Source organism: Porites lutea, chromosome 8 (assembly GCF_958299795.1).
Source record: "Porites lutea chromosome 8, jaPorLute2.1, whole genome shotgun sequence".
Taxonomy (NCBI): domain Eukaryota; kingdom Metazoa; phylum Cnidaria; class Anthozoa; order Scleractinia; family Poritidae; genus Porites; species Porites lutea.
Genome location: NC_133208.1, coordinates 12508370 through 12522504, shown reverse-complemented (window position 1 = coordinate 12522504; position 14135 = coordinate 12508370). Strand labels below are relative to the sequence as shown.

Below are 14135 nucleotides of genomic sequence, written 5' to 3'. Positions count from 1 at the left end.
ATCATTTGTATTGGCCGCCATGTTGGAGGGCATACTCTTGCCCTCCAACATGGCGGCCAAAACTACTTTTTGCTTAGATCTTGTTAAACGTTTGATAGTTACGCTCAGATGTGCTGTAAACATTCCCGCATCAACTTTTCAACATTTTCCTTGAAGTTTAAGTGCAAAATTTGTGTTCAGAAAGAGGTAATTCATAATTATAAAAATCACATTTTGGTCACGTGACCAGCTACGAACTCACTCATTTTAAGAAAATGGTGTAGGTTTGAAAAACCAAATCACTATTATTTTGCTAAAAATAGGACCCACTAATCGTTTTTTGAAGAAAAAACCACATAACTTTCATTTTCATAAAACAATGTCACATGACGTCTTAGTGCAAATGGCCTATTCTCTTTATTGGCGGATCTAGGGGAGAGGGCCGGGGACCCTGGGCTCCAACCTTAATTTTGACCAAACCGAAGCCCACAGGGCTGAGAGAAAATAATACAGTAAAATTCCGAAAACAAGCCCCGGGGCTTATATTTTTCAAAGGCCTTTTTTGGGGCTTATGTACGGAGGGAAATTTGCGTTTCAAAATCGATTGGGGTAGCTTGCAGTGGGAAGAAAATTTCCCATTTTTGCTTTGTTTAACTTTGTATTCGAGGGCAAATTGCAAGTACCAGCCCCCCGGGGGGCTTACATTCGGAGGGGCGATTTAACGGAGGGTTTTTAGCGTTACGATTTTTGGGGGCTTATTTTCGGATTTTTATGGTATTTCTAAGAGCTGGGCCTCCTCCATTCGTAGGGTGCTTTCCCAAAGTCAGAACTGGCAGGCCAGACCAGTTAATTTGAAAATGAAATATTAGTTTTTCCTCAAAATTTTTACTAAAACCTATCACATCTGTGCATACCATTTAGGAACTAAGCTCATTAATATTGGAATTCTCCTTACGACTCGACCGGTCTAGGCAGCCAGTTCTGACAAATCGTAAGAGCCTTTAAGCTCTACTCCTCACCCTACCACCACTGTAGAGAAAGTGGAAGGGAGGGTACACTGAATTAACCAGTGTAAGACGAAGTGGACTGGGGAGACCACCTGTTTATGATAATGCCAATGCTCAAACATCTAGTAAGTCAAAAATTAGAATATTTTATTTTACTTCAAAGAAAAAATTATTTTACTTTTTAATATAGATGCGAGGAAGAATGACTATCTACAGTGTATGTACAGACCAATATGCTTTTACTGCAGGAATAAGTTCTTGTTATCAATAACTACAGACAATTGAAAAGATTGTATATTACAGTAGGATTCTATATACATGAGAAACCATAAGTTTAGCTAATGGAAATTTGATTGCAAGACTATTAAATCTCCTGATATCCAAGTAAACTGTAACAATATAATCTGGTAACTCCACAAGATTTTTCAAGTCATGAAGTTTTAAAACCAATGTCAAACACAAAGTGGGTAGCTTAAAGCCACATCCTTTGCTTTTGTAATTAATTTGGCTGTAAGCTGTCTGGATACTAGTTAAAACACTTAGCAAAAGAAATTTTCCACAAAACGTGTTTATATTTTTTGTGGCACTTAGGTGATTTCCTTTCTTTTTCCATAAACCTTTTATTGATAGTAAATACATGAAACATGAGGCAGTGTTTCAACAAATATCCAGACAGGCTGGATATTACCAAATGACCAATTATCCTAATGTGGGTGGGTATTCATTTGCAGCATACACCTACGTGTCTAGCCATCGCATTTGCCTGTTGCAATTTATTTATTTATTAAGAAAAAAATAAAACTCAAAAAGAATAAAAAATTCCAGGGGCAAATGTGAAGGCTATACCAGGGTCCGAAATTAACTTTTTAATATGGGCCCCAACTGGTGAGCAAGTATAAATTTTTGGTCGCCAGAGGGCAAATTATGGTCGCCAAAAAATCCCCCTTGGCGGCTTGGAAACGTTCAACTCGTATTGATGGTAGCTGTTGTGGAGGTATATTTACAGGAAGATTCGTTTCACTTTTAAATTAAAAAAATATCAGCAGGACAAAAAGTACGCCCCTGTTGGCAAATAGCTTCGAGGTTTCAATTCCTAATCATTTTCTCCGAACGTGAAAGTCTACAATAACAACCACCTTTACAAGTCGCCAGCTGGCGACCGGCCATGAAATTCTGGTCGCCAGAACTGAATTTTGATCGCATTGGCGACCGAGAAGGCGCAATTTCGGACCCTGTATACATGTATATATGGTACAAATGAATCCATACTAAAGGTCTTCAAAAACTCCTTTGTTGTAAATAGCTTAATCTATTATTAATGAGATTGAGAACAAGATAAAAGTTCATCCAAGGAACATTGAAGATTGTAAATTCAAATGTGCTCTCAGCACCTGCCTGACTTCCTCATGAATCAGGGCAGTCATGGATATATATAAACCTAATTATACAACACAATTACCATCGATAGTTTAAAACCATAATCATTCTTCTCAATCCCACAATAAACAAAAAGTTATAGCATTTATTATGTCCATGCATGCCACATTACCATTGATAAAGCTTCCAAAGTTTTCAACCTGTATGCAAATTAATTAACACAATGCAATTTGTAAATGTTTGTTAGAAAAAAAAAACATCAAGAAACAATAACCGCTTGCTCATTAAAAATGCAACAGGAAAGTGCAGTCAAGGAAACAAAAAAATTCTATGAAAACACAAATGACAACTTAAATTATGTACACTTAATTGAAGAAAAAACTCACCTAAGATAAATTATCATTTTCGTCAAATAAATATAACTCCTCTTCTATGATAATTAATATTATTCTAATGGCAGAAATATTACTACTGGTACATCTTATTGAATGATGACTAAAGCAAAATGAAAAGTCAGAATGTACAAAATAATTACGGAAATTATAAAAAATACTTAACTTTACATTTCATGTGTTGATTAACATTAATTCATTTACATTAATAATATCCCGGTACAAAAACCAGCAATTTTAGTTCATTTGTGCATATCAAAATGGTGGGATTTGCAAAATACCTGTAACATCATATTTCAATATGACTTGACAGAGAGAATGCTAAACACAAAGGAGCAAAAGAAACCCCACTTGTTTGTGCACATGCATAGACAAAACACTCAGCTAGATAAAGTGTGTAACAAATTAATCATCTTCATTACTACCAACACTTTCCAAAACTGATAAACTGTCCTTGTCCACAGTACTACCATGATGGGATATGTTAGTAACTGAGGTTTGTTCAACAATATCGTCTGCCACCATAGCCTCTGCAATTGAAGATGTCGTAGCAAAACCATCGCAATTGTTGATGTTAAAATTGTCAAAGCTACTTGCAATGCTGACAGTGCAACTGCGGGGTCCAGGAATCAGTGAGGCATGACTGTCACCATCACCTCCCCCTCGGGGTCCAATGGTGCTACTGTCTAAGCTAGAGCAGTCCTGACTCATACTAATACTGGGTTGTTTGCCACTTTCCGTGTCTATAAGAGAAACAGAAGACAAAATCAGTAAAAAAATCAAGAGCAATTTGGGACAACTATATGTAACAGTCACCTTATAATGAACAAATAAAGCAGTTATTGATAAAATAATAATAATTAAATAACATAATAATATATCCATCACAAATGAGGACACCAGATGTTTCTTAACACGGTGAACCTATATTTTGGCTGCATTTAACAGCCTTCACCTCAGGATTGTAAAAGGGGTTACAACATAAAAAAAAAAAAAACACAACATGTGAACACTCGTACCAACAAAATATAACAAGCGCGCGTTAGCAATTACCAGGTAGTTCTACTATTTTATCTATGTCTCGCACGCCCACTTTGAAGCCAAAAAAAAAACCACTCATTAAGGCTGTACGGGCTCAAAGTGTTCACAGATTCAGACGAACACTGTGCAAGTGTCCCTTGGTTGTTAATAAAAAGCAACTGCACTTTCAATTTGGAAGCCTTTGGAAGAATTTTATGGAGTTAAGCTGGGTCATGCACTACATGTGCTCTGCAGAAGCCCCATGTTAATTTTGCAGCTCAGCAAAGAAATATCACTGATAATGCCCCTATGCTTATGGGGTTTATACTCCTAACAAAATTTTCAAAACTTTCCCTGTTTTAGGGCATTTTTGACGTAACTCAATTCAACAGACATGAACCATGGTGTCCACCAAAATTTTGCCCTCTGTGCTGTTTAATTTCTTGCCTCTACTACATAGTCTACCAAACAGAACTTTAATTTTCCATGACTTTCAAGGCCTGGAAACATGAAATTCTCAAATCTAATGACTTTCCAGGTTCTGTATGAACCCTGCCTTAAAGTGGATTCATCAGCCCTCTTTCCTGCAGTACAGAAAAAGTGGAAAGAGAATGGATGAGCTTAATAATTCACATACCTGCTCCCCTGTTGTTAACGGTAGCCACAACAGTCACAACTCCAGTGGTAGAACCCTTATCCCCTCCACGCATGCTGCTTCTGCTGCTGGAACGAGAGGTACCAAATGCTCCTACAACCCCTGGCATCCCTGTGGAAGGCTCACCATCTTCGTCAAAGTCAAGATTCACTCCTTTACCATTTCTGATATTGGTTACTGTGGCGCAACCACCACTGCGGCACAGAGATATTGGAACCACTCCATAGATGTAACCTAGAGCAATTGGCACCCCAACCCCAACTGTCAGTGCGGCAAGGATAGGTGCTGCTATGATTGACACTGTCACTGCCCCTGTGATGGCCAAGTGACGTTTCCGCCTTGACTGATAAGGTTTGTCATACTTGTCATGGATCTGAATGAAAAAAAAGTTGGGTTACTGGTATTCAGAAAAGCATACCCCTTTTGCTTCCCTACAGGAAAATAATTACAATGGTTTTAAATTCTATTTTAAATTTTTCATGAGCAGCAAACGGTTAAATGCATGTAACATAGACAGGGCTAAAAAAAAACTTGACTTCCAGCATGTCCTTTGGGCACACAGCTCTCACATTTTGCCACGCTTTTTAAGGCACATCTACTTGCCCAGCACAGAATCTCCTTGTCCCAGAATATTGGACGGGACTTTCTGAGCGCCATGACATGTATTAGCATAAAATACAGTCTGCATAGGTCCTGTTCGCACTACAACAGAAAATGGAGTTTGGAATTTGCAAAAAAATTGAAACTTGTGTAGTTACCAAATTTTTGTTTTTGTAACCTTGTTTGCATCTGAGGTACGCAAAAGTTTTAATGTAACCAACAACGTCAATTAAAGGAACTATTATTAGTCAAGTTTGAAAAATAAGATAACAGACAAAGGATAGCTGTCAAGGAGCAAAGGATTTCATTGCCTGACAAAACATTGTACCCCTCCAAACTTTCTAGACAGCATCTTTGATAGGTGAAAAAAACCATTTTGCACTAGAATTTATCTGCTCACTGTTAGCAGATTTTTTGCAAAACAAACAAAACTTTGAAGAGTGCGAACAGGGCCAAACTCTGGCTCCATAATAATGTTAATGAGCCCTCCTGGACGCCACAGCAAGTAGAACTTGAGTGCTGATGACCAGACTTTCAAAACAGGTTGACAGCATGCAACTAGCTTTTTGACTTGTTAATGTTACAACCCCTGCTTAAGGAATTATTAATACTATGAGCATTTAATGGCCACAAGCCAGCAGCTAATAACTAAGTACTAGCTATGTGTCATGCTTGTATTTTGAGGGAGAGACCTGCTAAAACTCACAGCGATTTACCTAATTACAAGTGAAATTCCTTGTCAATCAAAATGATTTCAACCCTCTGGAATTACATGTCATGCTTCTATCCTTGATTGCATGATCATGAGTTGTTACCTTTTTAGATCTTTCATTATCATGTTTACATTTTAAGACGACTTTTTGTGTAAAGAAATTTGATTACTGTATCAAAAACATCTTTTAATGTTTTTCAATACTGTAAGTCACAATTAATTCTGCAGACATTTTTTGGGACCTAGAATTTGCCACCAGGCAACCAAAATCTTTGTTTTGTCACCACTTGGTACCTACATGGAAAAGTCACTTTCAACTGGGAAAACAATTGCCAAACATCAGGTGAATGGTCAAAACAATGAAAGCAAAAACTTGTCACCTCCTGTGAATTGCAATACTTGGCTGTTAAGACTAAGTAAGGCTAAAAAAGCGTAATAAACAAAGAGAAGACTGTTTGTTTTTTTCTTAATTCACGCGGTCAAACAAATGGCAAATACAAGAATGGGTTTTGCCCTGGCTGAATTCTAAAAGAGGACAGACATAGTTTGTTGAAAAAGTTTAACCCTTTAAACCCCAGTATCCACATACAAATTCTCCAAACTGGTCTCTATTCATTTCCTTAAAGTATAAGTTGAGAGAACTTGACAAAAGATCAAGAAATTTTACCTTTAGTGATCATTCCATTGATTCTCATTACAGTATCTCTTGAAAGTGTATGGATATTGTTAGGAGCAAAAAATGTTGATTGCTATTCACAGTTTTAGGACCCTGGGGTCTATGTGTGCTGCTGGGACCGTTAATCTTTAGCAACACTGCAGTTGACTTTGCTAACTTTCTTGACTAGGCATCAAGCCAGACTATAAACCAGAAACTTAAATCTTCATTACTACTAAACAATTTCCCATAAATAACACCTGGCAGTACTCTCCACTCCACCCCCTGGCCCATCTGCTGTGTTAGGACCAACAGTAATTCACAGATGTGGCTAAGGGCTGGCTGCTGGCTAATTTCACCAGCTGAAAAAGAACTTACCATCATCTCATACTGGTCTGGGAAACAAAGAAATGCAATTTCTGAAGGTGGAGTTGAATAAAAATGCCGGCTGGACTAATGAAAAAGCCTGCTTAACTTTTCCTTAGCTGCATCCCGCAATATTGCTGATCATTATCTGTGACTGACAAAATAAGGACTTTAAGCAAATAACCATAGTGACCTCTACTATGAAGGCCAGAAGTAGAAAAGCCAAAAAATGACTCAATGTGCATGCTTGGACATGATCTTTTGGTGTAATGCCAAATCCTACAAAATGAAGACCTGCCTTGTGGCGTAGTTGCTCCCACGTGAGTATAAAATTCAATTTTTCTCCTATTTTTTACAATCACTGGTTTTAAAACCTATCATGGGTTGTTTTTCACTTTATCAAGAAAGTTTTTGATGCTTCTGGTTTTCCAGTGATTACATCTTCCCTGCATTTTACTAACAGCGAAAGCAAATGAGAGAGAAACCCCATGGTCACTGTTTGGGTGCCGCTTGCTTAAAGTAATGTACTCTCCCCAGGACTCTGCATCCACGACCACCATTATAGGTCGCCATAGCGATTTGTTTTAAGTCCCTAATATCCACTTGCAAACACCAAACCCATGGCTAAAAAGATTTGGTGCAAGCAATTTTTGTCAGTCTTTCGGGATGCTGTTGTTTCAGTCAGCCAACTGTGACTCTGTGCTCTTAATCCCTACCTGTCTTCCAACATACACAGGGATACCAATCACCATGGCAGGTAGTACCACTCCTGCAGCCAAGGCAATACCAAGGGGTGCACCAATGAGAGTTCCCATTTGCCATAGGATCTTCTTCTTACGACTCCAAGGCTTTTTACCCCAAAAAGTGCAACCAGATGGGCTATAAAGTATAAAAGAATGACTTCTGTATCTTAGAGCACAGTTTGAAGACATATTTTAGGAAAAGAAGAGTGTTTACGTGTTTTTTTCCCCCAAGGTTCAAGTGATGGTGGAATTGAATTTATAGGACAGGGGAATTGAACAGCTTGGGAGTTCTTTTGGTTCTACATCCTAACATGCATTTTCTTTCTGTTTTCTATAAAGTAGCCAACGGTCATGCTCCTTACAGCTGGTTAAAATCCCCGGCTCCCGTGCCTATAAATGTTCCACTGTACAGTCACACTCCCTTGAAGGGGTTAAACAGTATTGAGCTTTTTTCCAAGCAGTATTTCTGATCGGTAACTTTCATTTTGATGTGCTGTATTGGTATTCGGTAAAAGAAGGCCCTTCATGGAATCATTGCGGTACTGTTCACTTGCTCTCTCCTGTCTAATGCAGGTCAATATTTTTAAGACTTAAAACTATAAAACGGTAAATGATTACACAATTTCTGACCAATAATCTACGATGAAACTGGTAGGGCATCAAATGCCTGGGCTTTTTTATCATTGTACTGATCAGTTTGAGGTCTTCTGGCGTTTTCACGCAATGGCTGAGGTTGATTGCTGGTGCATTCATGCTTGAGATAAACAAACAGGTGAGATGGTCATAAATGCGGTATCAGTATTTCATCAATTTTTGACATGGTATTTGCCAATTTTTCTCATGGTATTGAGGTATTGAATAGCCCCCAACGTCCCCCTCCTTAAAACAGATAACAATGCCAGACACCCAAGTGTCTGCACTAAACAGGTGTCTGTATCATAGTTTAATGTATTTGGTGCAGTCAGAGTGTTCTGTAGTAGGAGATAGGATAACCAAAGTAGCAGGCACCATACATGCAATATTTTTTTAGAGAAAAAGGCATCTTATTTAAATGCCTCCAAATTTTCCTTTACATGCAGCTAAGTATATTGCCTCACCTTAAGTAATGCAAATCTGAAATTTCCTTCATGCATAACCAACAAAACTCTGCACCACAAACTGCACAAGTCATGTGATTACATGAGCCATCATCCATTTTGATAATAAAAGCGCCACATCTAGGACATGGCTTCATGTCATCTGAGCCATTTGAATTGCGGCCCTCAGATCCCGACATTGACTTAATGTGAGTGGCACGTCGCATTCTTGCCGAGTCACAAGTCAAATTAGGATGCCAGATTTGCTTACAGTGGTAGCAAAACTCTGTGTTGCAACCGGGTCGTTCACATTGCAATTTTGGACAGCTTGCACACCCAGATGCAATGACAGCATAGCCGCAATCTGGGGCAGGACACCATCGGCAATCAGGGTCTGCAACTAATGTTCTCCGTAAAGTAAATTCATCATATTTGGCCATTAAGGCATCGTTGTTCAAAATTAGCTTTATGTCGTTTGGATGAAATCGTTCTGAGCATTCCGGACAAGTTAAATTAACTCTTGACTCATTGATTTCAATTGTCATGTACTGTCTTAGACACTCGAAGCAAGACCTGTGTTCACATGTTGAAATTTCTGGAAAAAGAGATTTCGATCTCATAGCGTAGCAAACAGGGCAAACAGCTAATGAATCAGTACTGCTTTTTCTTGTAAACTTGTCTGTCGAGTTTTCGCCTTTGTAGCTTTTCGAACGCCCAAAAATCCTTCTAAGAGAGAAACGTCGATCCTCACTGGGATTCTGTTTCGACGGAGATTCTTCTGAAATTGTCCCTCTTGCCTTGTCCACTTCTGTTACTCTGCCTTTCGCCATCTCGGATTAAAGTCCTGCCAAAAACATAACGCAGACAAGTCATTAGAAATCACGTCTGCTCGAATGAAGATTCTCTGGGGAATTAACGTAAAAACTTGAAAGAACAAGAAAATGTACTGCCAATATAGCAAAAGTAATGTGGTGATAATATCAATTAGCTAGATAAATTTTAAACTCACTAAACACATACTGCCAAGCACTGCTGAAGGAATAAGAAATTTAAAGCTTTGTGTCAAATCTAAGCCCAAGCTAAACTTACTTCGGCTGCCAAACTTTCGATTCTCTCTCTTGGTGTTCAGTGGAAATCTAGGCACAGAGGCAGTCCAATTCAAATTTTTTTTTCACAAAATACTGTCGAAAAAAGAAGACAATAAGGTTCAAGAACTCCTCTTGGTTGTCAAATTTTCTATAAAACTTCCGTTGTAGACGACCCGTATAATCATAATAAATCTACAAATGTCTTCCATTCGACAGAACGCATTTATTTTACAACCGGTCACCTGTTTAGTGATTAACGAACAAACAAAAAGGTTATAGAACAAAAAAATCATTCGCAAAGAGCATGAAGTCTTACCTTTTTATGTCGTTGTAGTCGATATATGATCTGACGCTTCCCAGTTTAGAAAATTGTGCCAAACATTCCACTTTTGCAACGCCTTAAAATGGAAAAATTACACGACACGATATTTTTGGAAATTGAATTGAAAGTTTATTTTCGCATCACTCCGTTTTTCTAATGTGTAATGTAGAGGCCGTCTTCCTGTGTAGTTGGGTTATGTGATCATAGAACGAAACTAGGGCCGTTACATAAATTTCATTTGCCTTTAAAAAGCAAACGAAGTGTATTTGAAATTTCGTTCACACTCCACAGATCAAGATAGACACTGAGAACAGTCTAGTAGTTTCCAGTCGAGCAAAAATGCGTCAAAGGACGTAAACAGCTGAACAGTAAAGACAAAACGTCCTTTAGTAGCTAGTTAACTCGACGAAACGCAACAGGGAAAACAATAAAAACGCAACAACGAATATATCGAGTAGAAAAACCGTCTTCCCGATCTCATTTCCAAACACAGCGATAATTGTTTTGCTTTGGGTCACGTGGTAGGTCTAAAAGCTGTCATATCTTACGTCACACAACGTCACCAGGAAGGAAGAGATTGGTTTCCAGACTCCTCGCTGTCGTCTCGAATGTTTTGTTTTCGACCACGAGACTTCCAATTATCTTACATTCGCCCCTTCGCGTTTGAACGTGTTTTAAATATATGCCAAGACATTTAATGTCACGAATGTCTAGTTTTAATTAAAGTAACTTCCTTCCATGAGATTCGGCAGGTCAAGGAGATGTTATCTTCTAATCAGTTTTGGCATTGTGCTAATTCTTTTCTTTTTTTCCCACTGGAAAACAATCAAGATACTGGATGAAAGTCATGAAAAAACTGTCCTTTCCGTTAACGAGAAAGAACTTCAAAAAAGTGGAAGTGAAACGGACGAGAAAGCAAATGGCAACAAATGCGTATTGGAAGATGGCGTGCAAACATTTGGTCACTGCATAAATAAAGGTATGACTTAGGCTACAAAGCTTAGCTTTAAACACAGGCGGCCCAGACGTAGTATGTGTCACTGAATGAATATATTAATATCCACATGGACAAATTAATGCGATGAGTCGTCGAAACTCCCTTGGACTAAAATAGTCTAAAAGTCAAAATATAACAAAACAAAGCTAAGATACCTTCAACTGAACGTATCCTTGTCTCTCAACTAAATGCCACTTAAACCGGCCAGGAAAGACAAGGATACGTTCAGTTGAAGGTATCTTAGCTTTGTTTTGTTATATTTTGACTTTTAGACTATTTTAGTCCATGGGAGTTTCGACGACTCATCGCATTAATTTGTCAATGTAGATATTAATATATTCATTCAGTGACACATACTACGTCTGGGCCGCCTATGGTTATAATTAATATATTATTCTTTACTCACTATCTATGGGCACTGGAATACTAGGTGAGGTGGTGGTGGTGAGGGGTGGGGTTGGGGGGGGGGTTTACTGGTGGGACCCTGGCAGGGAACCTTCAGCCTACCCTGTTCTATACCAGGTGACAAAAAAATTCCCTACCCTTTACCCAAAAAACATTGAGCCAGAAACTCCAATCCTTCATAGCACTGATCAATTTCCCATGAAATAATCATACCCTAATTTAGACCAAAATCCTTTTTTTTCTACCTAGTATCCCATACTAAACTGTTTCACAAGGGCAGATACCTACATAGCTATCCATTATATCAGAAGTGCCTCCTTGCTTCCCTGGAAAAGTAGTCACCATAAAGTGCTTTTAATATTAATTTTGTAAGAATACTGGTAGATGTTGTACTAAATTGATGGTTACGTGGTCTTGCATGTGATTGCATGGCTTTGACAGTTGACTCAAAGCTTTACCCCTCATCAGCTATTTGCCAGTAGAAATAAACAATTACCTTGTCTGTACAAGTGAAGGGTAAAATGCCAACAAGTGACATGACCTTGAAACAGCAACATAAGACAGCAGAAATGGTGAAAAATGATACAAAGATAGGTTGCAATAATGCAACAACATCAGAGAAAAGTGCAAAGACAATATATAGTAAAATGGCTTTCTCCTCAATATGCGAAACGACAGGTTTTGAAAATAAGAAAATAAGACTAGGGACATACATAACCCCCCTAAGAGGGCCTTAAAAAATAGCTGCCACAAGTTTTCAGTTTGTAGTGTTAACAAGAGATTTGATGCTGTTGATGTTTTTGGACTTTTTTAACTATCCTTTCTTCCTTGATATTCAAGATGAATACCTTGTGTTAGGCCACTCCATTCAAAAGTAAACTCCTGATCCAAATTGTCCATGCATTAAACTACAAGGGATTCTGTTACAGTTCTATTAGCCTTGATTTATCTTTGATTTTTGATAATATTCTTATGTATTTATATTTACAGTTGTTTTAGGGGTTGCACCCTCTGACCTCCAAAAATATCAACCCAATCCAATGGGTTTGTTCACTTGTTTAGATGGAGAGCTCAGTATAAGCTGGAGTGCAGTTAATGATGATTACTGTGACTGCATTGATGGTAGTGATGAACCTGGAACAGGGGCTTGTCCAAACATGAGGTGGGTCTTTACTAGAGTTCCTGTGGTCACTTATCCCAGCCATGTCACCCCACCCCCTCAAGAGATGGGGTGTTGACGAGAACTGTGCTCTGTTTCAGAAAATCTTACAACTCTCTACCTACCGGTACTCCTTCTTAAACAATACAACAACTGTTAATAAAACTCAGTTTGTTAAAATAGCCTTTTCTTATTATTAACAGTGATGTGGTGCTATTTATGTCAGATAGTAACTTTAACTGATTGAAATATTTTGTCTTGACTCTATTGGCCTTAATTAAGGGTGAACAGCAAAATTAATTACTGATCACAATTATTTTACCCTGGGGAGCAAGGGATGGTGCAGTGGTGAGAACACTCGCCTCCCACCTGTGTGACATTGGTTCAAATCCCGGCATCAGCGCCATATGTGGGATGAGTCACAGGAAAAAATAACGGATTCCCCTTTTTGGATATTTTAGGGTACTTAAAGAATACCCATAAAAATCCCAAATTTGGCAAAGTGAGACAAGTCCCAACGAGGGAATTCCCAACTAAATTCCCTGATTGGGACTTGTCTCACTCTTCCAAATTTGGGATTTTTGTGGGTATTCTTTAAATACCCTAAAATATCCAAAAATGGGAATCTGTTATTTTTTCCTGTGAGTTTGGTGTTGGTTCTCTCCTTTGCTCAGAAGTTCTCCAGTTTTCCCCTCTCCTCATAAACCAGCATTTCCAAATTCCAATTCAACCAGGAATGGTAGACAAAGAACCACACTAGGTGGATGTGCCAGACTCATACCCATTTGGTGAGATGAGAAGAGAGAAGATTGGATGATTTGAGTGGGGTGTGCAAGTATTCACGGGAAGTGGCAAGAAGAAAATAGACCCCCACATGCCTCAACCTAATCCTAATCTTCTTGCACCCCAGAAACACATATTAAATAGCGACTGGGTACAAGTCTGTGGTTGTGCTACCTCTAAATGGTTATTTATTTGTTAATTATATTACTCTTGTTTACTTTAGTTTTCTTTTTCAACAGATTTTTCTGTTCCAGTCAACAGCAGTATTTGCCCTCTTCACGTATCAATGATGGGATATGCGACTGTTGTGATGGGTCAGATGAATGGAAAAAACAGACAGTGAGGGGAGATGTATTGACAAATCACAACTTTAACATTAAATATGCCCCATGTGTTAATGGCTGTTAAAAATATTTGTAGGTTGAAGTGCTATGAGTTGAAAGATTTTAAGGTTACTTTTAGCTTCCTTCTTTGTATTATATTTTATTTATAGTTTTAGTAAAATAACATAGAAATTGGAAATTGCCCCATTTATAAACACAATGTACAATGTACCCTCATGAATAAATAAAAAATACTGTATTGAAACATATCACTTGCTGTTTATCAGTAAAGTTATGGAAGATCATGCTCACACTTAATATCACCTATGAAACATGGTACTGCTTGCTCTAAGACCAGAGCGAAAGACCTTCTCCCCAGTAGCCTCCCACCAAGGCATTTATGAGGGCAGTCAAATTTAACTCCGAGGGAGGAAATACAACTCCCCTAGAAAAGCATGCGCTGGAGGTTATCTCCC

The 14135-nt window shown here is 38.3% G+C and overlaps 2 protein-coding genes across 3 annotated transcripts; one reads left to right on the top strand and one right to left on the bottom strand.

Annotated features, from left to right (window-relative positions):
- Positions 1-1109: 1109 nt before the first annotated feature.
- LOC140945067 (E3 ubiquitin-protein ligase RNF19A-like) lies at positions 1110-10510 on the bottom strand. Of its 2 annotated transcripts, XM_073394137.1 has the most exons (6): positions 9987-10510; positions 9672-9763; positions 8604-9426; positions 7480-7642; positions 4413-4803; positions 1110-3498 (listed from the first exon to the last, which is right to left on the bottom strand). In XM_073394137.1, the coding sequence occupies exons 3-6, from the start codon at positions 9410-9412 to the stop codon at positions 3161-3163; spliced, it is 1701 nt and encodes a 566-aa protein (XP_073250238.1). In that variant the 5' UTR covers positions 9413-9426; positions 9672-9763; positions 9987-10510; the 3' UTR covers positions 1110-3160. The 2 variants fall into 2 exon arrangements, with proteins under 2 accessions (XP_073250238.1, XP_073250237.1); XM_073394136.1 differs by lacking the exon at positions 9672-9763.
- Positions 10511-10624: 114 nt separating this feature from the next.
- LOC140945071 (uncharacterized) lies at positions 10625-13908 on the top strand. Its single transcript, XM_073394140.1, has 3 exons — positions 10625-10971; positions 12385-12556; positions 13576-13908. Exons 1-3 carry the CDS (start codon positions 10731-10733, stop codon positions 13742-13744), a joined length of 582 nt encoding a protein of 193 aa, XP_073250241.1. The 5' UTR covers positions 10625-10730; the 3' UTR covers positions 13745-13908.
- Positions 13909-14135: the final 227 nt, after the last annotated feature.

Excerpts from the sequence above, each read along its gene's own strand:
- LOC140945071 (XM_073394140.1), top strand. The coding sequence starts at position 10,731 with ATGAGATTCGGCAGGTCAAGGAGATGTTATCTTCTAATCAGTTTTGGC. Across the intron at positions 10,972-12,384 it reads TGGTCACTGCATAAATAAAG|TTGTTTTAGGGGTTGCACCC; the intron begins GTATGACTTAGG and ends TTATATTTACAG. Across the intron at positions 12,557-13,575 it reads GGGGCTTGTCCAAACATGAG|ATTTTTCTGTTCCAGTCAAC; the intron begins GTGGGTCTTTAC and ends CTTTTTCAACAG.
- LOC140945067 (XM_073394137.1), bottom strand. The coding sequence starts at position 9,412 with ATGGCGAAAGGCAGAGTAACAGAAGTGGACAAGGCAAGAGGGACAATT. Across the intron at positions 4,804-7,479 it reads CTGTGTATGTTGGAAGACAG|ATCCATGACAAGTATGACAA; the intron begins GTAGGGATTAAG and ends TTTTTCATTCAG. Across the intron at positions 3,499-4,412 it reads CGTTAACAACAGGGGAGCAG|ACACGGAAAGTGGCAAACAA; the intron begins GTATGTGAATTA and ends TTTCTCTTATAG.